This window comes from Rhinolophus ferrumequinum, chromosome 13 (assembly GCF_004115265.2).
Source record: "Rhinolophus ferrumequinum isolate MPI-CBG mRhiFer1 chromosome 13, mRhiFer1_v1.p, whole genome shotgun sequence".
NCBI lineage: Eukaryota > Metazoa > Chordata > Mammalia > Chiroptera > Rhinolophidae > Rhinolophus > Rhinolophus ferrumequinum.
The window spans coordinates 45,574,364-45,599,528 of NC_046296.1; the positions used below are offsets into that span (position 1 = coordinate 45,574,364).

The 25,165-nt window shown below is 33.6% G+C and overlaps 1 protein-coding gene across 1 annotated transcript in view; it reads right to left on the reverse strand.

The window, feature by feature from the left end:
- The window catches only part of RMDN2 (regulator of microtubule dynamics 2), a 52,110-nt gene that overhangs the window by 21,284 nt on the left and 5,661 nt on the right, over nucleotides 1-25,165 (reverse strand). Inside the window, exons 2-4 of the mRNA XM_033124304.1 lie at nucleotides 8,473-8,647; nucleotides 7,350-7,452; nucleotides 3,836-3,896 (exon numbers count right to left, since the gene is read on the reverse strand). Of these exons, the coding sequence (XP_032980195.1) occupies nucleotides 3,836-3,896; nucleotides 7,350-7,452; nucleotides 8,473-8,647 (339 nt within the window). The remainder of the gene's footprint in view (nucleotides 1-3,835; nucleotides 3,897-7,349; nucleotides 7,453-8,472; nucleotides 8,648-25,165) is intronic.

The following is a 25,165-nucleotide window of genomic DNA, read 5'->3' on the forward strand; positions in this document are numbered from 1 at the left end:
TCCTTATCCAGAGGTTCACAGAACAAAGGCAATTATCAGTGCTGGACTTAATCTTCTATTTTCTGAAAATCAGAATTACTTATGCATATCTTTAAGGCTTTTATTGAGCTCTCAGCACATGCTCTCCAAGTTACTCTGAGTAAAGAAAAAACAGGAAAAAACCCCCCATGATTTATTAATACCATTATATAAAATATGTACACTTTCCTTTACAAATAATGTCACTAGTCTTATGTTTTTCATAATCTTTTTTGAAATCTCCTTCTTAAAAGTTTAAAATATTATTTATCTTCCTAAATTATAAATATCATAAATTCAAAGTTCACCTGGCCACTTTGTTCCAAAGGATCGTCACATCTTTTCTGGCAATCAATTCCACCTCTCTCTCTCTCTCTCTCTCTCTCTCTCTCTCTCTCTCTCTCTCTGTTGCTGTTTTTTATATTGTTCATCTTTAAAAATGTAATTTAAAATTTTATTTCCTAAACTCTCTGGTTAACAGGAACTCTGAGGAGAGTTAATTCACAGTGTGGTCTATTACCTCCATCTACAGGTCATTCTAACTACAAATGCTTTGACACAAATTCTGTATTTTCTTTGCATTGATATTGAATATATCTTGAACAACTGACAAACATTCACGTTTCAACAACTCCATGAGTTTCCCTGCAGCACTTTTGATTCAGCATGAATGCTATTTATGCTGTGAGAAAGCAGAGGAAGACTAATGTAATAGAATACTGAGTATATAAGAATATATGATCTGCTTTTGTTTTTCCACTTATTGTGTAAATGTTGATTACTAAATCAACACCACACACACACACACACACACACACACACTGCCTTGCTTACACTATCTATAAAATGAACACAAGTTGTTCTGCAAATCACATGCTATAAGGCATGTGGATACAATTTGTGAACAGTAGGGCACAACAAATATGTAAGACATTATTTATAATTAAGGTCAGGCCCATTTGTCTGACAAACTGCAAATCCACTGGTGATTTTAATCTCTTGATTCCAGAAGTATTTTCGGCTGGTACAACAAAAACAGCAGAACTTTATAGGAAGCTCATGTAGTCTTAAAATTACAAAGCAATTTCATTTTGGAAAAGATGAAGATGAAAAACACGTATTTAAAATAATATTTGTTTTCCAATTATTCCCTCAGAGGTAATCCTTGACGGTAATTATTCCTAAAGATTGCATCTTTTATTTCAAACTGAAGGCTTATAAACCATCACACAACTCTGTAAACCACGTGTCTGCAAACTTCTGCTGCAGAGCCAGCTAGCAAACATTTCATTCAGGCTTTGGGGTCAGAGTCTCTGTTGCAACTGCGCCACTTCACCACTATGCACAAATGCAGGGGTGAGGTCATGCTCCAATACAACTTAACTTACAAGAGCAGGAAGCTGGTTTTGTTCTGTAGGCCAGTTTGTCATTTATGCTGAACGAATGAGAAAATGTCTTAACATACTGATAAAGATTCCAGCAGAGTAAGACCTTTCCACTATATTTTATTACAATTCATTATGGAATCAATTAACCTAAATTCTCCCCGTTGCTTCTCAAGCGAAGTTTTAGTTTCTGTTTTTTTTCATCACCTCTATTATCTATATGAACGAGAACTTTTGTATTCAGTATATTACATAACATATTATATAATACATAATATAGTTTAAGAATTAAGATAAAATTGACATTTGAATTTGTTAATTTTTATCAACTGATTAGATTTTAATATTTTTTAAAATTAAAAGCCGAATAAGAAATCATATGAAACACAATTGGATCATTACATGTGTATGTGTTAGTAAGATTTCATCTTGGGGTTAAATCCCATGGTTATATAGACAGCAATTATTCACAACAAAAAGTGAAAAAAGATAAGCAGAGAAGTAGCCAGATTATTGGAAGAGAGACTGGGCAACCCACTAAAGAAGAATGAAGCATAATCTTTCCTCACAAGATTTCATGATACATATGAAGAAACCCTCAGAGAAGATTGAACATTTTCCTCCATGAAAATTTTGAAGCTCACACTGAGAAATGTCCTCAAATTGATAATTAACATCAGATGTACATTTTTAATGTGATTCTTCATGGATGCAAATGCAGTATGGAAGACGGAAGAGAGCAAAGGAAGAGCAATCAAGGAGGAAGAGGAGGAGAAGAACTTAGAGTTAAGAGTAGGAGCTCTTAGGAGTTCTTTCTGCATCCAAATCTGGCGAACCAGCTCCCAAATACCTCCAATATCAAAGGAGAAGAAGAGAGCATAGCTTGATCCTTATAGATTCATTACTTACTACTAATAAGTAGAAGAACAGATGCGCCTTAATGCATACATATGTTAATTTGTTAAGTTAGCATTATGCAAATTCGATTGGGAAGATAAAATTGGCTATAGAAATAATAGTCAAGACTCCTACAGGGGAGTCTTGGGGAAATTTTCTTAAAGATATATACCAGGATGTTAACTGCAAAATTATCTTTCCCCTAGAGTTTTGCAGAGTCACCAAGGGCACAGAAAAATACTCAATATTTTCTTAAACAAGACACTTTATTGCCCATGGGTGACATTCTAAAGAAATGATTCACAGGTTCTGCTGGGCTTAGCTCTTCACCTGTCTCCAGGATACATAAGAAAAGACAAAGAATTCACTGTGGGAGGAAGGATCTGGAGTGAGGATTTCTATGGACAGAATTGTGAGGGTACTGTTGGTTCCACCTCCCACCTTTTTATGAGAGAGGGCAGCGGTAGGCCTGCATCTCATCTTAAGCCAAGTGAGTGCAGCTTCAAAAGAATTCTTCTTTTTTGGCATGTGTCCCTTGGAGTTTTAAGCGGTATAAAAAAATGTTACCTGACTCCTGTCCAGGGAAATTTTAAAATGCGAGTTTGTGGGTGGAGCTCCCCCTGCCGGTAGCAGAGTAAAGAAACAGGTCTGCTTTAAGGAAATGGTTTGCACTTCAGAGTTGGTGGGACAAAAATGAATTTCCTGTGGGACAAATGTAGACCTGAAGAAAGGGAGCCATTTTGAGAGATTTTTCTCTAAGAGTCTCCATAAGAATAAAATAATCTTGAAAAGGGGTGGATTTCTGGAAACATAGCTCTGAGAGAAAGCTCATAAATTAATTACTATATATTCCTAGCACCTAAAGTACCTGTATTGCTAGGACAAAAAAACAACCAATGAACTAAAAAATGTTGCAAAAATGAAACTATGGATAAAAGGAAGTGTTAATTAAGAACAATACATTTCTTATTTATGTTTCATAATTCTATACATACAAGGACTCAAAACATATTTAGGAATATTTTTTTTTGCTCCAAAGATATTCACCTATACCCATCCAACTAATTAAATTTCCTTTGTTTGAGTTTTCTTATTTTATAAATGGCTTTTCTTTGACCTGTGGAACTTGTATGCCTTGACTCATCAAGGTATAAGAAATGGCCAATGTGCTTTTATTATTTGAAGCATTCTTTCTACATTTCGGTTATAAACATGGCATCATTTTAGTATTTGTTGTCAAAATGTTATATTAAATTAGTTTTAATTAGAATTTATCATGTTCAAAGCCATTGGAGTTGGTAGGTTCACTTATGAAATCTTCCATGAAAGTTTACCTTAAGTATATTTAAAATATGCATACTGAAAAATACATGAGAATAAACAGAACAAGAACAGTTACTATGTTATCTACTAAATATATTTTTCAGTAAATGTGACAGATAGGTTAAATGGCTTAATAATATTTTAAAAATCCATCGTAATCTATACAGGCATATTAGAATTTTAAAAGACTGCATACATTTTTATGTACTTACCACAGATGACAATGTCCATTCATGGGTGCTCTAGTAATAGCTTTTTCACCTAATGTCTTTCCTGAAAGATAAATGTAATTACACTTAGTACTTTCATGTAAGTTGGAGGGAGGTAGATTACGGAATTAAATCAGTGGTTCCCAAGACCAAAAGAATCACCTGAAAACTTGTTAGACAGCAAATCTTTGGACACACAGAAGACTTACTTGATCATAAACTCTGGGGACTCAGCAATCTGCTTTAAGGAGCCTCTAGCGATTCTGATACATGCTCAAGTTTGAGACTCACTGGACTAAGTGATTTAACCAAGTGCAAGAAAAGTCATTTATCCATTACTTAAAAGTGTTAATAGAAACTTTTTTGTAGTGAACTCAACCAACATTTTCTGAGTGCCTCCTAAGTGCCACATTATGTGAACTTCTGGGAATAAAAGTCAAATAAGACACAGTTCTTGACGTCCAAGCGTTCACAGTTCAGCAGGCAGCAAGTATATAAACAAATTATATGGAAAAAATAAAAGCAAGGTGAAAAAGAGCGCAGAAGAGAACAGAGTGAGTAACTCCCTCTGAAAGGCTAAGGGAAAGCTGCCCAGGAAAGATCTCGCCTAATCATTCACAATGAGCAGGCGCAGTACATAAAGAATTCTCCCAAACCACTTTTATTTAGTTTAGAATAACTTTTAATAATGCAATCATTACTTTGGGTAGAGGTTTGTCTATTGGCCTGAAAAATCAGAATGCTTGCAACAAAACTGAACCACATTCTGAAAATCTTTCTCAAAAAGGGACTGTTTTATTTGATACTATCTTCCTTTTCCCCTGCTCCGGTCCCTGCCCCTCTCCCCCACCCCGACCCCCTCCCCCTGGTGGGGAGAAAATATCCATTGATCTGTAAAATGAGTCATTGAGATAATCTTTATAAATAAGTCTTTCATTCTAAAATCATTATCCTATTTGTTAATTTGTTAAAGTGGTACTTTATAGCTCTATCCATGAGGAAAACTACGCTGTGTAGAAATCTACATAAACTGGAAAAATTAAAAAGTGAAGTATTTTAAAATAACTGATATTACATTGTGGACATAAGTTAAAAGAGTAATTTCTAAATGAAAAATTGAAAAACACACTTGCAGAAACATTAAAAACCAAATCAACATTTTAGCTACGATGCCAAATGAACAAAAATAGCTTTTAGTAAGCACACAATCCCAAGCCTAAAATAGAGGAGAGTCCATCACTTTGAGAATATACAAGTAAACGGAAGCTGGGTAGTATACAGACTAGTTCTGCAGCCTCATTTATGCAGCTGAAGCCTCAAAGGAAAGCTATTTCCTTTACTGAATTGTATTTGGTGATCTCTTTGCGGCATCTGTATTGATCATTTGATTCTGGAAATTACAATAATGTTCCTTTAGATATAAGATTCGTTTTTTATTTGGAATACAAGTTACGATCAATCATAATACTTCAAAAGATGTACTACATAATAGTACATTTGATTACTGGAGAGTACACTTTTCTGCACTCTCCGGTGATCAAATCTTCCCTCAGATAACAATTTCAAATGTACTGTTATGAAGAATAACAGGCAGCACTCTTCCTCACTCCTTCAATGGCTGGTCTCAGCTGCAGTGCACTTTGTCATCACCTTTATCAGGCACTCACTACCTGTACACTGAATTATAACTGGCTGCCCCCATGTTATCTGTATGTCTAGTGTTTACATTGACAGTTTCCCAGTGTCACACCATCTTACACATATTGGTCTTCTCTCCTTCTCTCCCTCCTCTCCTTCCCTTCACCCTTCATTTTAACATTGTTGCTGGACACAGTGATTTCGAATAAATACTTCTTAAATGGACAAAAAAAAGGAATTCTTTTTAATTTAGTTCAATATCTGAATGAACACATCTGAGACGTCACTCCTTTTTCTCTGACACTATAAACTTTTCTTTTTTGGATATATCCTATTCCAATCCATTGTCCATTCTTGTCCCCAAATTTCCTCCAGCCTATGTTTTTTTTCCATTTTCACTATCTCATACGTTAACTCAATTAAACTCCCACTCCATTTTAAAATACAGATCCCAAATCATTTTACCTATGTGGAACTATTCCTTCCATAGGAAAGACTTCCCTGCATCAATGCCCACCCTCACCGTCACGTCCTCCTGTTATACTCTCTTAACCCTGCATTCTTCTTTACTAACAATGTATTTCAGTGTATTTCTTTATATGTATGATTATTTGAATAACACTGCCTCCCCACAAAGCCATAAGGTCTTCTGAGTCTGAGAACATGTGTATTTTGCTATCATATTTCTATCTCCTAACCCCTAATGCCCAGGGTAGGGTAGGTGCTTAAGAAAAAAATTGCATTTGATATTGATGTATGTTGAAACAATTACATAGATACACTTTGATTTTCTCAGTAGACATAAAAATAAATCACTTTGTTCTCTTTGGTTAAATTTTTATCTACCTTCAAATTAATAAATCTCTTCTCTAGAATTCCATTTTGTGTATGGCCTGTAAGATGGATCGCTACAGAAAAAGTGCCCCGCCAAGTTGATGAATGTGTAAAGAACAAGAGGGGAATTACTCCATCTCCTCCCACTGAGAAAGAATTATAGTGCAGAGGTCATTTGGCAAGGAAATCTACAAGTGGAAGAAATGTAATTATAAGGAGTTTCCTTCTTGGAAATAAAAATGACAGGGAACTGGACTGAAAGATCTGAAATATCATCACCTTCCTGCTGTTTCTTCCTCATGCTATCTTAGAGAAGGAAAAATTAGAAAAGAGGACTGTGGAATAAAAGAATTAAAGAAGTCCTGATGTCAAATTACTACCCTGAAACTAACAGAGTTGGCTGGAAGGGGCTTTTTGCAAGAAAGAGTATTGCTATTCAGTGAGGGTCAAGATGAGATATATTCTGGCTATTTTTCTTTTGTTGTTGTTGTTATGGAAAATTTCAAAACCATGCCAAAAAGTGTAGAGGACCGTATAATGAACCACAAGGACTCATCACTCAGCTAAAACAATTATCAGCTCAAAGTTAATCTTGTTTTACCAAGATAAATGTTAAAAAAATATTAAACTCTGAATGGTTATTTCTTTGTAGTACCTGGAGTTCTGCGTTACAGGAAGTAGGAGGGCTATTTTAATTGTGATGAAAGTCTACTGCTGAACACAACCATTCTCCGCCTATTACTGCTTCCCAAACATGACCACTTCATATCTCATCTTTCTGTGGTTTTAGAAACTTTCAAAGCTGCAATTTGAGTTTTTTGGTTGCCTATTCTAATATGCTCAAATATTTTTGAAGAACATATACTTTAGTTCTAAAAAAACCTTTCTGTCCTTAGACTATGTGTGATTTTTAGTATCAGGATATACTGAAATAGATTAAACATATTGGTTTTAACTAAGATAATTTAGCTTTAATTAAAATTCACTAATGTTTTATTATACATAACGGTCACTTGAGGATAATCAATCTTTACAAAATACTTACCAATATTAGCATAATGTTTCTTTTCTTGTGTATTTGTAGATAACTCATACATGTCTCCGTAAGCACGAGAAAACCTCCAAATAAACTCTACTTCATCTCTAAACTGAAAAGAAAAGATAGAACTACACATGAGATTAACTCAGTAACTTGACCAGACTACAAATGTTTTCCTGCAACTTTATATTATTAGGCAGGTAAACTGGTGTTTAAAGATGACTGCATCTCTTCCTGTGCATATAACATTTTAAACTAAAATATTCATGGCTATAAAATATGATTTCATATAGTGTTACATTTGGATCTTAAAACCAATAAATATTATCCAGACACTAGCTCCACACCTACATAGAAGAGAGAATTGATAGGTACCAGAATCTATGGGTTCTCCCTGGGTTGTAGTATCCTCTTCTAATTTCCTTTCTAAGTTATCTACTATCAATATGATGCTTCAATTAGCATTTCAGATAATATTTGTAAGTTATTACAAATCATATATACTCAAAAGAGCAATCAATTTTTCACCTACGTGACCTGAATATAATCCTGGAGATTTAAAAACTTTTAGACAATTTGTTTAGGGTCTCTATATCTTCAATGGTTAGAGTTGTTCATGGGAAAGAAAGATATTTATTGCTCCTTGGGGTATTTGTAAACTCCCTTTTTTTGGAGGTGGTGATGGTGGTGGTGGGAGGGATGGGCCTTCCCAATTCAGTCCAATGTTAAACACTGCAGAGTGACCACTGGTAGAAAGACATGAAAATAGTAATGGCTGTTATATTAATAACTGTAAGTTAGAAAACTTAAAATGTAGCTTCACTCCCCCTCCCAAGAAGCAATGTACCTTGTTCTTTATCTGTTATAAAATATTTATTAAATATAACAAATAAAAATCAAAATAAATCTGTATACTCATGTCTGATTCTCATTTTTATGATCTTAGAGCCTAATAAACTCTCATATTTACTTTTTTAAAATTTTAGTCATGTTATAGAAAAATTTTGCATCAATCATTTAACCTGTGCAAACTGTGACACAATTGTTATGGTCATAATATGAATTGGATAGATTAAATAAAAAAATTAAAACTATACAAACATGTCAAAACTATACAAACATATCTTACCTTTTCTTTGTAGTCACAAAGTAGTTCAAAACTTTCCATCTTGCTAGTCTCGTTCGTACGTAAATTATCTACCTTCTGAAGAAGGGCATCTAAATTTAATTCCTCTGCATGTGTGTTAAGTGCTACAGAGACTGGAAAACTCTGTTCTTCTGTGTCAGTATTAGCTGTAATATACCTAAAATTGCAGAAATAATCATTAAATCCTTTGAAAGTTATACTATAATAGCCAGAGTGATCCTTTTAAAACGCAAGTCAAATCATTCCACTCTTACGCTTGAAACCCTGCGATGACGCCCCCTTCACTCAGAGAAAAAGCTCAAGTCTTCACCACAGTCTCCAAGGCCCTGTGAGATTTGTCTCCTCACCCACATCACCTCTCTGACCTTGGTTCCTATCATTCTTCTCACTCATTCAACTCCACACTGGCCGCCTAGCTGCTCCTTAAACATGCCAGTCACACTCCTACATCAGGACCCATGCTTGCTCTTCCCTCTGATGGAATGTTCCTCCCTCAGAAGGGCACATAATTCACATCCTCACATCCTTCAGGTCTCAGCTCCAATGTCACCTTCTCAACGTGGCCCATCCAGACCACTCTATTGAATACTGCAACCTCCATATTCCAATCCACCCACATTCCCTTCATGTCCAAACTCCCTTACCGTTGACATTTTTTTCTGTAGTATCATCTTCTAACATATTATATAATTTACCAGTCTACTACACGTGCTATTCTTGTCACTATCATCCCCACTAGACTGCATGCTCCCTGACAATAGCATTCTTTGTTTTATTAACTGATGTATCAAGTACCTAGAACAGCACCTGACACATAGTAACTATGTACTGAATATTGTTGAATGAATGATAAAGTTGTAGGAACTCAGCAGGTACTCAAATACAAACACACACACATACATACATTTATTGTTCAAGATGATGTTCTAACTCTTAGCTTAGTTTAAAAAACTTTTTTTTCTAAGCTTAGTTTTTAAAAATTCATGCTACCTTCCACATTTCATTTTTGGGTGGTGTACAACCCAAACGATGTTTTCATTTATTCAAACCCTGTCCTGTAGTAAAAAGATTTTTAAAGAAGTATATATATGGATACATAACATAGAACGAATTAAAAGTAGTGAGATAAGATAAAAAAACAAGGTCAAATGTGACGTCAATAAAAAAGTACACATACTTTAAATATCTATACCCCTGCTGCAAGGGACACAAATGTGGTTCCTACATCTTCTAGCAGCCAATATAGTCACAGTCTATATTACTGTGCAGATACTAACAAAGATACAAACAAAACAAGTTCTTGAGAGAAGTGCAACTACTTCTAATACTGAGGCTCAACATAAATTTATTTCAAAGTCCTTATAAAGAAGACACTATATGAAATGATATTCAACTTCTTCAACAACGATATTAACGGAAACTTTATTCTTCCAGTTGCCCAAATCAAAAAACTTAGAACCATCCTTGACTCTTCTTTTTTCTCTCCTAGGCAAATCCAGTCTGTTAGAAATTCCTCTTGGTTCTGTCTTTGAAATAGAGCTAGAATCTCACCACTTTGTACCACCTCTACCCACTACTTCCACCATCCTCTTACCTGGATATCTGCAATGGTCTCCTATCACATCTCCCTGCTTTAGTCCTTGACCCTTATAGCTTATTCTCAACACAGTAGTAGGCAGACCGGTACTTTAAAAACCTGAATCAGTTCATGTCACCCTTTGTTCAAAACCCTCCAAAGGATGTCCAAATCACAGTGAAAATCTAAGTCCTTATAATGGTCTACAAGGCCCTACCTACATAATCTAGCCCAGAACCTCTGACCTCATCACCTACCACTCTCCTCCTTGCTCAGAGCACTCCATGTACTCTCTGCCTTCCCTGATATTCCTTGAACCCACAAGTCATGTTCCTGTTTTAACATCTTTGTATTTGCTCTTCTTTCTGCCTGGTATCGTCTTCCCTTGATAGCCACACAGTTTACTTCCTCATCTGTTTCACATCCTTGTTCAAATGTAACCTTTATATTATTGCACATGATAAATTATTTATAGAAAACATTTAAAAAGCCACACATTATGAGACTAACAGGAGAGTTTAGCAAGTTGGCTGCATATAAAATTGATGTATGAAAATCAGTTTCATTTCTATATATTAGCAGCAAAAATCCCTAGAAAGCATAATTAAATAAAATATTTTATTTACAATGATTTCAGAGAATATCAAACACCTAGGAATTAATCTAATAAAAAATATATGAAAATTCTATGGAGAATATCATAAAAGATGTATTAAAAGGAACTAAATTCATTAAAAAAAGGATCATGTTCATGGCTAGAAACACCCAATGTTGTCAATATGTCAATTCTCTCTAAACCACAGATTCAACGTAATCCCAATTTTATAAACCTAACAGGAATTTTCATGGAATTTAATAAGATGATTCTAAAAGTTATATGGAAAAGTAAAGAGCCTAGAATAGTCAAAGTACTCCTGAAGAAAGAGAGTAGGGAGAGAAGAATTACCACACTAGATATTAAGACGTATTACAAAGCTACAATAATTAAAGACAGTGTGATATTGGTACAAGGATAAATGGATGAGTGATGGAATAGAACAGAGCTCAGAAACAGATCTATACATATACAGAAATGTGGTACATGACAGAGTTGGTATGTCAGATCTCAGGCTAATCATGGATAAACTCAATCATGGATTGAGCTGGAAAAAAAATGGTGATTTCTATGGAAAAAGATGAAATTCAGTCTCTACCTTATAATATTAAAAAAAGTAACTCTAGATGTTATAAAGAATTAAGCGTTAAGAATAATTTTAAACTCTAAGTAGAAAATATAGGTGAATATCTTTTATGCAACACATCTAACTGAAGAACATTAATATTAAGAATACATAAATATTTCCTAAATTCAGTAACAAAAACACATTAAACACCAGAGAAATATGCTAAAAATATATAGGCTTTCCTAAGTGAGAAAATATATACAGCCAATAAACAAAGGATGTTAAACATTCACTAGTGATCAGAGAAAAACAAAGACCACAAAGAGACACTGTTTTACACCTTTTCATTTACAAAATTTAAAGTCTGACAATACCAAATGTTGGAGAGGAAGTCACTCCACAGGGTCCAATGTACATATAAATTGGTAAAACTAATTGAGAAACACCTTGGCATTATTTTTAAATATTGAACTTTCACATACCCTAGGACCCAGTAGCCCAAGTCTCACACATGTACAAAAGGGGATCTGTATAAGAATAGAGAAAGTAGTACTCTCACAATAGCAAACACCAGGAAACTACCTAAATGCCCATCAAGAGAGTGGATGAATACTACACAACAGTCAAAATAAAAGAAATACAGTGATGTGCAAAATATAGCGGAATCTTAACAAACTTAAGTGGAAAAATAAGCTCCTAAAATTATATACAGTATGAACCCCTTTCTATAAATACAATAAAGATGAAATGTTTTTTAAAGGAATACACACATGTAATAAAATTATATAAAAAGGAAAGCAAGGAATGAACAATATAGATTCAGGATGATAGTTACCTTCTGGTAAGGGGAGGCAGAGGAGCCAAATGGGTTCATAAGGATTATTGCCCAGGTCCTATCATTTATTTTAAGAGGTGGTTTCATTGGTATTTATTATATTATTTATAACTAACTATTAATAAATAAATGAGTAAAAGTGACACATGCATGGACCAGTAATCAGAATTTGCATGAGCCAAGATAGCTTTTAACCAAGTCTTTGCCCCAGAGAAATAACAAGAAAATGATAATTAAAAGAAAGTAACTAGATTAATATCAGAGATAACACTGTTTAGAGCAAAACGCATTGAGTTTAAAGACAGACACGAAACAACAACAAATGGTTCATCCAATTTGTGAGAAAGAAAGAGCAGGTTCAGACTTCTATGCATCTAATAACACTAGCTTCGAATATATAAAAAACACAAACTAGAAGACATACAAAGAGAAATTAAATCCACTATCTGAATGGGAGATTTTTAACAATATCATCAGTAATTGAAAAAGTATATAAAAATAGTAAAGATGCAATTTAAACACAAAAATTAACAAACTCAAATCCAACTAATATGTAGAACCAGACATCTAATATATGGAGAACACTTTCTTCTCCAGCACATATGAAATATGAAAATAGCCATGTATACAAGGTCAGGAAGCAAGCCACAAAAGATAACAACCTATTATGAAGACTATATTCTCTGTTGACAATATAACTAAAAAGTAGGAGAGAAAAACCCAGTACTTGAAAATAATTTAAAAATACACTTCTAACACTATGCCTACCAGAATGGCTAATATGCAAAAGACAAAAATACTAAGGGTTAGTGGGGATGTGGAGAAAATGGAGCTCTCATACATGGCTGATGGGAGTATAAATTGGTACAACCACTTTGGAAATATGTTTGGCAATAAGTCCTAAAGCTGGCATATGTGTGCTCTGTGGATCTAGCAATTTCACTCTTAGGTATATACCCAAAAGATACGTTTATCCAATCATAATTTTCCATAACTGGAAACTACCAAATACCAAATTAGAAAGAGCTTAAATACTGTGGTATATTTATACAATGGAAGAATATTTAGTAATGAGAATGAATGATCTACAACTACAAATGACAAAGTGGATGAATATCACAAGATAATGTCAATTGAGAGAAATTAGACACAAAAGAGTATACAGTGTATTATTTCATTTGTATAAAGTAGAAAAATAATTTATGCTTTTAGAAATCAAGATGGGTTATCCTGTTGGGGATGGGGGCAGGGAGTGACTAGAAGAGAGCACGTTGGGAATATCTGAGGTTCTGATAATATTCTGTCTCTAAATCTAGGTGCTGACTTCACAATTGTATTCAGTTTGTGACAATTCATCTGTATACTTCTTATTTAGTATAGAAAAAAACACATAGTCTCTATAGGGGTTGGTACTAACCAATGTTTCAGGCATCCACTGGTGGTCTTGGAACATGTACCTTATAGCTAAAGGGGGACTACTGTATTTACAGATCATTTATATGATACGGGACTTGTATATAGAATATATCAAGAACACTTACAACTTAATAATAAAAAGACAAATGACTCTATTTAAAAATGGGAAAAGCACTTGGATATTTTTCCCAAAGATGATAACAAATGTCCAATGAACACATGTAAAGATACTCAGTATCATTAGTCATGTGGAAAATGCAATTCAAAATCACAATGAAATACCACTTCACATATTCTAGGACGGCTAAAATAAAAGAGACAATAACAAGTGTTGATAAGGATGTGGGAAAACTGGAACCCTTCTACATTACTGATAGGACTGAAAAATGGTCCATCAGGTTTGGAAAACAATTTGGCAGTTCCTCAAAATGTTAAACATAGAGTTTCCATATGATTCAGCAATTACACTCTTAAGTACATATCTAAGAGACTTGAAAACATATGTCCATATAAAAATATGTACAGGAATGTTCATCAAAACATTATGTGTAATAGCCAAAAAAATGAAAACAACTCAAATACCCGTCGGCTGATGAATGGGTAAACAAAATGAGTAAACAATGGAATATTATTTGGTAATATAAAGGATAAAAGTATTGTTGCATGATACTACATGAATAAACCTTGAACACATTATGCCAAGTGAAAGGCCATATATTGTATGATTTCATTTTATGAAATCCACCAGACAGGCAAAGCCATGGCAACAGAAAGTAGATTAATAGTTGATAGGGCCTGGGGATAAGGGGAGATAGAGAATGAGTGGGCACAGGGTGCAGGCTTTCTTTTGGGGGTAATGAAAGTGGAAATTAGATAGTGGTGATGGCTATACAGCTCTGTGAATAAAATAAAACCCACCAAGTATACTTTGAAAGGGTGAATTTTATGGTATATGAATAATATCTTAATAAAGACATTATAAGAAAAAGGAACAAAAACTTGCATATTCCTATAGCCATTAAATAAATTAAATCAGAATTAATACATGTATCGAGAGACAGAGAGAGAGAGAGAGAGAGAGAGAGAGAGAGAGAGAGAGAGAGAAATAACAGAGTTTTATGGTGAATTCTATCAAATCTCCAAAGAATCAGATTTACTCAAATTCTTCTAAGGAATTAAAAAAGCAGGAACACTCCTCAGTTCATTTTATGAAACTAGTAAAACTGATACCCAAACCAAACAAAGATAGTATAAGAAATAAAAATCATAGGCCAATTTCATAAAAGTAGATGTAAAAATCCTCAAAAATAACCAAAAAACTGCAATGAACATGAAAGAAAGCATCATAACCAAATTGAGTTTGTTCTAGGAATTACAAGCACAGTTTAACATTACAAAATTTCTCTGGCACAACAGATAAAATGATAAAAACTATATGAGTATGATAATTTCAGTGGTTACCACAAAAATTTTTTTCAATAAATTCAATGCTATTTCAGGACAAAAGAAATACCAAACCCATAAACAAGGACTATAACAGACTTTTGAACCTGATAAAGGTTATATACCAGAAACTTCTGGTATAAAGGTTATATACCAGAAACTTAATGATGAAACATTAGAAGCATTTTCCTTAAAATCAGGAATAGAGAAGGATGTACGATATATTGCTGCTTCTATTTAATATTGTACTGCAGGTCATGTTAGCACAAATATTAAAAGAAACACACATAAAAATTATAAGAATTGAGAAAGAAGAAACAGAACTGTTACTATTTGATGATTATTCTTTTTTTTGTTTTCTTATTTTTTTAAATTAAAGTTTATTGGAGTGACAATTGTTAGTAAAGTTACATAGATTTCAGGTGAACAATTGTGTATTACATTACCTATAAATCCCATTGTGTGTTCACCATGCAGAGTCAGTTCTCATTCCATCACCATATATTTGATCCCCTTTACCCTCATCTACCACCTCCCTCCACCCTTACCCTCTGGTAACCACTAAACTATTGTCTGTGTCTATGAGTTTTTATTTCTCATTTGTTTGTCATGTTCTTTTGCTGTTTTTGGTTTATATACCACATATCAGTGAAATCATATGGTTCTCTACTTTTTCTGTCTGACTTATTTCACTTAGCATTATAATCTCAAGATCCATCCATGTTGTCACAAATGGTCCTATTTCATCTTTCCTTATGGCAGAATAGTATTCCATTGGGCATATATACCACAACTTCTTTATCCATTCATCTATCGAAGGACAATAGTTGTTTCCATGTCTTGGCCACCGTAAATAAAGCTGCAGTGAACATTGGAGCACACTAGTCTTTATGGATAAATGTTTTCAGATTTTTTTGGGTAGATACCCAGGAGAGGGATTGCTGGGTCATATGGTAATTCTATTCGTAGTTTTTTGAGGATCCTCCACACTGTCTTCCATAGTGGCCGCACCAATCTGCATTCCTACCAACAGTGTATGAGGGTTCCTTTTTCTCCACTCGACGATTATTCAATAGAATAAAAAAACCTAACAGAATTTACAGATAAATAAAAAGACATTTATAATCAATTTCTGAAAAATCAATTGTATTCTTATATCTATAAAACAAGTTAGAAAAATGTAATTTTATAAAAATATAACATTTATAACAGCAGGAAAAATACATGGTACCTAGGAAAAAATTCCACAAAGTTTTTTTATGACTTTTCTACAGAAAATTACAAAATATCATCTGAGGACATTAAAGAGTACCTAAATAAATGGAAAAAGATGATATATCTATGGACAGGAAAACTTAATATTAAAATAATTTCATATGGCATCAAATCAATCTACACTTTTAATGCAATTCCAATCAAAACCACAATAGTGTTTTTCTACGGAACTTACCTAACTAAAATTAATATGGAAGGGTAAGTGCAAGAACAGCCAAGAGCATTTTAAAAAACAGATATCAGAACTATAGTATAAAAGATAAAGCTATAGCAAATCAGTGTGGTACTGGCACAACAACAGACAAAGTGGCCAACAAAACAAAAGAGAACATCTAGGCTAGTCTCTTCCCCACATTAAGAAACACCCAAGTGTAGGAAAATTGTTTTCCTACTTTAGACAGGAATCTTTTACTCATAACTGGGCATTTATAAAAAACTAGGAGAAAGTTTTGAAAGCAAATTTTAACAATAGGGCATATCTAATTATGCCTGGGGAAACCATATTAACTTCGGGTTAGAGCTTAGATTTAACCGTATTAACTTTCGGGTTAGAGCTCCCTGGGGGGAGGATAGGAATTTCATAGATTATTTGATGTCAAACACAGTTTTCCAACACTATTTTAGCAGAACTGGAGAAGTTCACCCTAAAATGTCCAATTTACCAACAAACACTGGTCTTCTCATATACTTTTCTGGTCCTATTTGCTGCTCCCAATTTGAATAAGAACTACGCCATTTTCCCTATCCCATCATTTCTGCATAAGTACTTGCTTCAATAGCAACAACAGCATCTCTAAAAGCCTACTTGCATTATCTAAAAAGGAAATGACATTATTTACTGTGAAAATAAAATAGTGTATTTATAAAAGTATATCAGTAGTAAGTTGCATCAGAATAGGCAAAACATGCCTGCCTACAGTAATGTAGTCTCCCCACATGAAGCATCCTGATTCAGTTCCCTTTGCTCAGCCTTACAAAACCTCACTCCCATGACTTTGTTTTTCAAAAGATACATGCGAAGAACGAATTGTGTCAGCAAGATGGTAGACTACAGAAGCACTAAATAAATAACAATAGACAGACTGAAACAGCTTTGGGGGAGATCTATAAACTAGTCAAAGATTTGCAGTAAACAAGTGAATACCCAAGCAAGAAAAAGCCATACTCAAAATGGTGGTAAACTTCAGGGTGCTTTTGCTCAGCCTTGCCTCACCCCTCCCTGACATGGCACAACATGGCTGGGAAGAAGCTGTCCAACTCCCGTCTTCTCCTCAGGGACAGAAGAAAAAGAGTGGATCTTGTTTTCTGGAATGTCCCGGAAATTCCTGGGAGACTGGTTTCAGTTTCGCTTGCCTCAGAGCTCAGCCAGAAATGAAGGCATAGTTTGGATATCAGATTGGAGGCCACTAAAAGCAGTGGCAGGCACTGTGGCATGTGAGAGCAACAGGAGGACTGCACACTCCCGGGTAGCCTGGGTGCAAAGAGTATGGGGAAAGGAATACAATAGGACAACTAAGGCATCAAGAAGAACAAGGGTGAGACTCATATTGAAATTAAGATATTTAATAACAGTTGTGTGTATGGGGAAATTGGGAAAAAAGCATATACACAGGCCCAGTGAAAACAAATGCCTAGGAGACCTGAGAAAACTTTTAACTCTCATACTGGGCTAATTAGAGTCTTCCTCTGCATGAAGACAGTCTATAAAGGCTGGGATAGTTGGCTTTTTCAAATGTATAATTTTTAACAAAGCATACAAAGAAATATGGAAAGATGGCCCATTCAAATGAACAAAATAAATGTTCAAAAGGAAATAAAAGATTTACTTAACTTATTTAAAAGATTTAAAAGAGAAAAGCATAAAAATAATGATAAATCTATGCTAATGGTTATTACAATGTATAAAGATATAATCTATGACATCAATAAAATGAATGGGGGTGGAGATATGTAAAGGAGAAGAGTTTTTGTATACAATTGACATTAAGTTGTTATCAGTTTAAAATAGTTGTTATAAATTTAGGATGTTAAATGTAATGCCCAGGGCAAACACAAAGAAAATGTCTATAGAATACAAACACACAAAAAATGAGAAGGGAATCTGTGTTTTACTACAAAAAATCAAGTAAACACAAAGGAAGGCAGTAAGGGAAGAAATGAAGGACAAAAAACGCTACATAAGATATACAAAAAACAAATAACAAAATAGCAATAGTGAGTCCTTCTCTATTAGTTACTTTAAATATAAATGTATTAAATTCCCCTATCAAAGACACAGATTGGTAGAATAGATTTTTAAAAAATCAGGATCAATTATATGTTGTCTATAAGAGACTCACTTTAGAACTAAGGACACATATAGGTTGAAAGTAAAAGGATAAAAAAGATATTTCATGTAAATAATAACTAGAATAAAATAGTGCTGGCTATATTAATATCAGACAAAATGGATTTTAAGTCAAAGCTTACAAGAGACAAAGAAGGACATTCTATAATTTTAAAAAACTCGATTTGCCAAGAATATGTAACAATAATAAACATATTCACTAAACATTAGAGCTCCTAAATACATGAAGCAAACACTGACAGAATTGAAGTGAGAAATAGACAGCAAAATAATACTAGGAGACTTCAATACCTCACTTTCAATAATGGATAGAACAACCAGACAGGAAACAGAGGAATTGGATATCACTATTGACCAATTTAACATAACAGACATATCCAGAATACTTCACTCAACAATAGTACAATACACATTTTTCTTAAAAGCACATGTAATGTTCTCCAGGACAGATCATATGTTATGCCACAACACAAGTCTTAATGATTTTTAAAAGATTGAAATCATACAAAGTATTATAATGAAATGAAATAGAAATCAACAACAGAAGGAAAACTGAAAATCCACAAATATGTAAAAATTAAACAACATATTCTTAAGCAACCATGGGTAAAAGATAAAATCACAAAGGAAACTAGAAAATTCCTGAGTCAAAAGAAACAAAACCACAAAATATCAAAACTTATAGGATGCAATAAAAGCAGTGCGGAGGAAATTTATAGCTGTAAATGCCTACATTAAAAAAAAAGTTCTCTAATCAACAACCTAAATTACCTTGAGGAACTAGGGGGTAAAAAAAGGCAAACTAAACCCAGAGCTATCAGAAGGAAGGAAAGAGTAAAGATTAGAACAGAAATATACATTAATAGAGAATAAAAATCAATAGAGAAAAATCAACAAAACCAAGAGGTGGTTCTCCAGAAAGATCAACAAAATTGACAAACCTTTAGCTAGACTGACTAAGAAAAAAGAGAGAAGAATCAACTAAAATCAGAAATGAAAGATGGGGTCTCACTATCAATGTTACAGAAATAAAAAGGATTATGAGAGTACTACAAAGGATGGTATGCCAACAAACTGGATAACCTACATAAAAATGGATACATTCCCGGAAATGGGCAACCTACTGAGTCTAAATTAGGAAGAAATAGAAAACCTAAACAGATCTGTAACTAGTAAGGAGATGAAATCAGTAATCCAACAAGGGAAAGCCCTAGACCACATGACTTCACTGGTGAATTCCACAATTTAAAGAAGAATTAACACCAGTATTACTCAAACTCCTCCAAAAAGAATATTTCCTAACTCATTCTATGAGGTCATCATTACCCTGATACCAAAGCCACAAATACACTTTAAGAAAACTAGACCAATATTCCTGATAAACATTGATGTAAATACCCTAAACAAAATACTAGGTAAAAAGATTTGGAAACACATTAAAATGATTATATGCCGTGACCAAGTGGGATTTATTCTGGGAATGCAAGGATTGGTCAACATCAACATCAAAAAAGGAAAAAAACTGTATAAAAACAAAAAAGGGAAAACAAATAGTGCTGGGAAAACTGGATATTCATATGCAAAAGAATGATACTGGACACTGGTACAGAAAAAAGCATTTGACAAAATTCAACACCCTTTCATGATGAAAATGTGTGACAAACTAGCAATAGAACAAAACTACCTCAACATAATATAAAGGTCATATTGAAAAGCCCATAACTAATATCACACTCAATAGCAAGAGATTAAAAGCTTTTCCTCTAAGATCAGGAACAAGACAAGAGTGCTCGATTTGTAATTTCTCTTCAACATAGTGCTGGAAGTTCTAGCCAGAGCAATTGGGCAAGAAAAAGGAATAAAAGGCACCTAAATTGGAAAGGAAGAAGTAAAATTATTTCTTAGCAGATGACATGATCTTATATGTAGAAAACCCTAAAGATTTCACATAAAAAGTAAGAATTAATAAATTCAGTAAAGTTGCAGGATACAAAATCAACTTGCAAAAATCAGTTGTATAAAAGGAAATAAACAACTCTCCAATAGCATCAAAAAGAATAAAATACTTAGGGATAAACTCAACTAAGGAAGTGAAATATTTGTACACTGAAAACTACACCACATTGCTGAAAGAAATTAAAGAAGACACAAATAGAAATCTCATGGGTTTGAAGACTTAATATTGAACAGTATATACTGGCATAAAGTCAGACATATACATCAAAGGAACAGAATAGAGAGCCCAGAAGTAAACCCTCACATATATGGTCAAATGATTTTTTACAAGATTGCCGAGATCATTCAATGAAGAAAGAAACAGTCTCCTCAATAAATAATGCTGGGGACAAATATATATATATATATAATAGTGCTAGGAAAACTGGATAGTGACCTGTAAAAGAAACACAATGGACCATTACCTTATATTATACACAAAAATTAACTCAAAATGGATCAAAGACCCAAGTGTACAATCTAAAACTACAAAATTCTTAGAAGAAAACATTGTATTTGGCAATGATTTCTTGTATGTGATACCAAAAGCATAGGCAACAAAAGAAATAATAGATCAATTAGACAGCAAAATTAAAAACTTCTGTGCATCAAAAGAGATGATCAACCGAGTGAAAGACAACCTACAAAATGGAAGAAAATATTGGTAAGTCAAATATCTGATAAAAGGCTAATATTTAGAATATATAAAGAACTCCTAAAACTCTCCAAAAAAAAGTAAACAACCCGATTATAAAATGGGCAAAGGATCTGAACAAATATTTCTCCAAAGAAGATATACAAATGATACAAATGGCCAATAAGCACATGAAAAAATGCTCAATGTCACTAATCATTAGGGAAATGCAAATCAAAACAACAATGAGATACCACCTCACACCCATTAGGATGGTTACAATAAAAATAAAAATAAAGACAAGTGTTGACAAGGATGTAGAGAAACTGGAATCCTTGTGCATGCTTGGAGGAATATAAAATGGTACAGCTGCTATGGAAAAAATATATGGCAGTTCTTCAAAAATTTTAAAAACCCAATTACCATATGATCCAGTAATTCTATTTCTGGGTATATAATCAAAAGAATTGAAAGCAGGGTCTCAAAGAGATATTTGTGCACCCATTTTCATAGCAGCATTATTCACAATAGCCAAAAGATAGAAGCAACTAAAGTGTCCACTGACAAAGGAATGGATAAGTAAAATATGGTAAAATATGGTACATACATATAATGGAATACTATTCCGCTTAAAAAAAAAGGAAATTCTGACACATGCTACAACATGGATGAATCTTGAGGACATTATGCTAGTCACAAAATAAGAAAAAAAGACAAGAACGATGTAATTCCACTTATATAAGGTACCTAGAAAAATCAAATTCATAGAGTCAGAAAGAATAGTGGTTGCCAGAGGCTGGTGGATGCGGCACAGGGAGTTGTTGTTTAATGGGTACAGAATTTAAATTTTGCAAGATGAAGATTTCTGGAAATGGATGGCAATTGTACAACAATATGAACATACTTTAAAGCCACAGAACTTAAAAATGGTTAAGATGGTAAATATTATGTGTATTTCACAACAACTAACAGAAAAAAAAATTAAGATATATGCTAAAAGGAAGAGAAAAACAAAAATAACATCTTAGTTCAATGATACAGATTTAGGGGACATCTTATTATGACAAATAATCGAAAATAATGCAAATTCCTTTCCTCTAAAAAGATTACCTAATTCTAACTTAACCATTTTTAAGTTTATATATATACATATATATATATATGTGTATATATATATATATATATATATATAAATAATGATGAGTGGAATATGATGAGTGGAATAATGATGAGTTAATAATGAGTGGAATATGCCTATATACATATTCCACTTATTAGTTATTCTGACAAATATATTTATAAACTTTGCTTAATATAATGGAAAAAAACCTAAAACATATTCACTCTTAAAAATAAAATTTTTGGAGATACTTTTTAAAATAAAAATTTTTGAAAAAAATCTGAAAAATATTCACTTTTAAAAATAAAAATAACCTTAATATATACATTTTTTTAAATCTCTGATTTCAGAGTTCTCTGAATTCTCAGACATATTCATACGTAAATGTGCATTAAAAGTATTTAGTTAAAATAGCTGGTTTCAATATATTCTACATATTTCCATGACAACATGTTTTTACTTATGATTTGATCTTTGTATTAATAAAAAATATCATCTGTCAGTAGGATATCTGGCATGAGAAATACAGCTAGCAAAGCTTATATAAATGAAAATTTGAGAATTGATAAATATAGCAATATAGACTACATAGGAATACTATCTCTAATGATTAGACTAGGATGAAATAAGATGCTAAACTTTCAAAGAGTGTAATACATTTAGAAGACCTACATAACAAAGCTTAATGTTATTTTCAGACCATAGATGTGTTACAATAGTCACTCAGAAATTTGGGACTAGTCAGTCTGTGCCAAATCTGTTAAAAGCCCGAAACACATGAATAATCTTTGACTTCCATATGCTAATAATGTTAATAAACTACCTTTCAAAAAATACAGCAATTCAAGTTAAGTTTAGACTGCAACATAGAAACACGTTTTAGAAAATGCAGTGAAGCTTAGGAAGAGAGAAGACTGCTATGAGAACCCAGCAGTGATTTCTACAGACTATCGTGTGCCTGGTAGGTAAACGTCTGATTTGAGCTGCCCTTCTAAGAGTTGTAAAGTCTGAGGTGACCTTATTTTAGGGATTTCAATAGGTGAAGATTTGTCTTCATCTTGAGATGAGTTGGCGATGCTTTCATCCTCAAAGTAATCTGCGGTAACTTCATTTTGAAATGGGGTAACGTTCCTAGTATTGTTGTGAAACAAAGAAAATCCAACATTATGGAGGACAGGAGAAGATACACTTTCAGAGGGATGCTGTTGAGTCATAGCTGGAGGATGATCTGTACTGACACTTTGAAAATCAGAATAAAGGGAATCTTCGTTTAATTGGCTTCTTTCTTGAATATCAGTGGCAATTCCATTTTGTTGATAAGAATAGGAAGTAAGAGATGGAAGAGAAAAGTAGGTTGATGTACGGTGTTGACAGACGCTTCTATCAACAAGGTTCCCACGGGCTGAGGAATCAGCTCTTGTTTGAAAATCCATAAAATGCTTGTTATAGACAGAAGTACAAGAGCTTACGTGTTTTTCAGTATCAGTAATATATGACTTTTTAAAAACTATTGCAGTTTCTTTCGAATTAAGTATGTTCTCATTACTTGGTTGAAGAGTAAAAACAGTACAACTTTCATAACAGGAAATTATACTTAGTTTAGGGGCAGAAAAAGGTCTTTGGAATCTAAAGCCAAAATTGCCAGAGGAAGATGTTAAATCATTGAAGATTATTTTTTCTTGAGAATCAAAGTTAGCTCTACTTTGTTGACGGTGAAAGGAAGCACTGCTTTTCTGAAATTTAACCAATAAAGAATATCTGTTTTCAGAGGAAAATGAGCAAGTAGATGTACTCGATTGAGAAGATGAATATTTACTTCCTCCAGGTAAACCACCTCTACGGAAACCGACTTTACGCATTGGAGGACGACTTGTTTTAAGGTCAAGAGATGTGCTTGGTTGAATAATAGAAGAGGTTCCATGGTGCAGCAGGGGGTCTGAAATAACTTTATCTGCAGGACAATTTGGTTGGAAGTTCTGGTCCTCTTTACAGCAGCTAGAGTGAGAAAAGTGTCAAATGAGGGAAAAAATTAGGGATCAGAGGTGGAAACCAGCCAAGCTTCCTGAAGAACTGCATCCACCTTACCAATATGGAAACAACAGGGAATAAGAAAATTATGGCAGCTGAAGTGGATGGTCACATAGAGGTACCCAAAAGAATGCCTAAGTCTAAAAGATTGTTTCTAATTACCTGCCCAGCCTATTAAACCTTGGGAAGATAAGTTGAAAGATCCAGGGGAGCAGACAGAAACATATGAGAGGGCACCGGAACTAACAGATCCCCTGAAGGAAAAGGTAGACCTTTCTGTTTCAAAAATAATAAGCCATGATATCTGTTTGAGACTATTAAACTACTTTTATTTAAAGCAGTTAAGTAGAATAAATTTATACACTGTTGACTAATGTACTGAAAAATATTAACCATGGATGAAGCAGAACCTCTCAGGAGAATATTTCAGATAAATATCCAGCTATTCCAGATATTCAGTTATTGTGGGAAACTAAAGGAAGCATTAAAGCTTGGTTTATGAAGATATCAATGTTCTTTAGTGCATGAAACTTATGGAGAAGTGTTTTTCCTTTTGAAAGGCTTACCTTAAGCATTTTCCCATATTGAATTTAATCCAAAATAAATCTCTCCCTTTCTAAGCCATCATCCTTAAGTCATAAAATGCCCTGTGTAGGTGAAACAGATCACAAGATTGAACTCTTAAGTTGCATGTGGAATGAACATTGCAATAATACAGAATGTGATGACAGCAGACTCTAGAATCTAATGACATCAGTTCAGCATAAAACAGTCCTGTGACGCACCTTTCTGAAAAGCTCCAATTCACGTGGCTGGAGTGTATATTCTAAGTTCATTATGTTC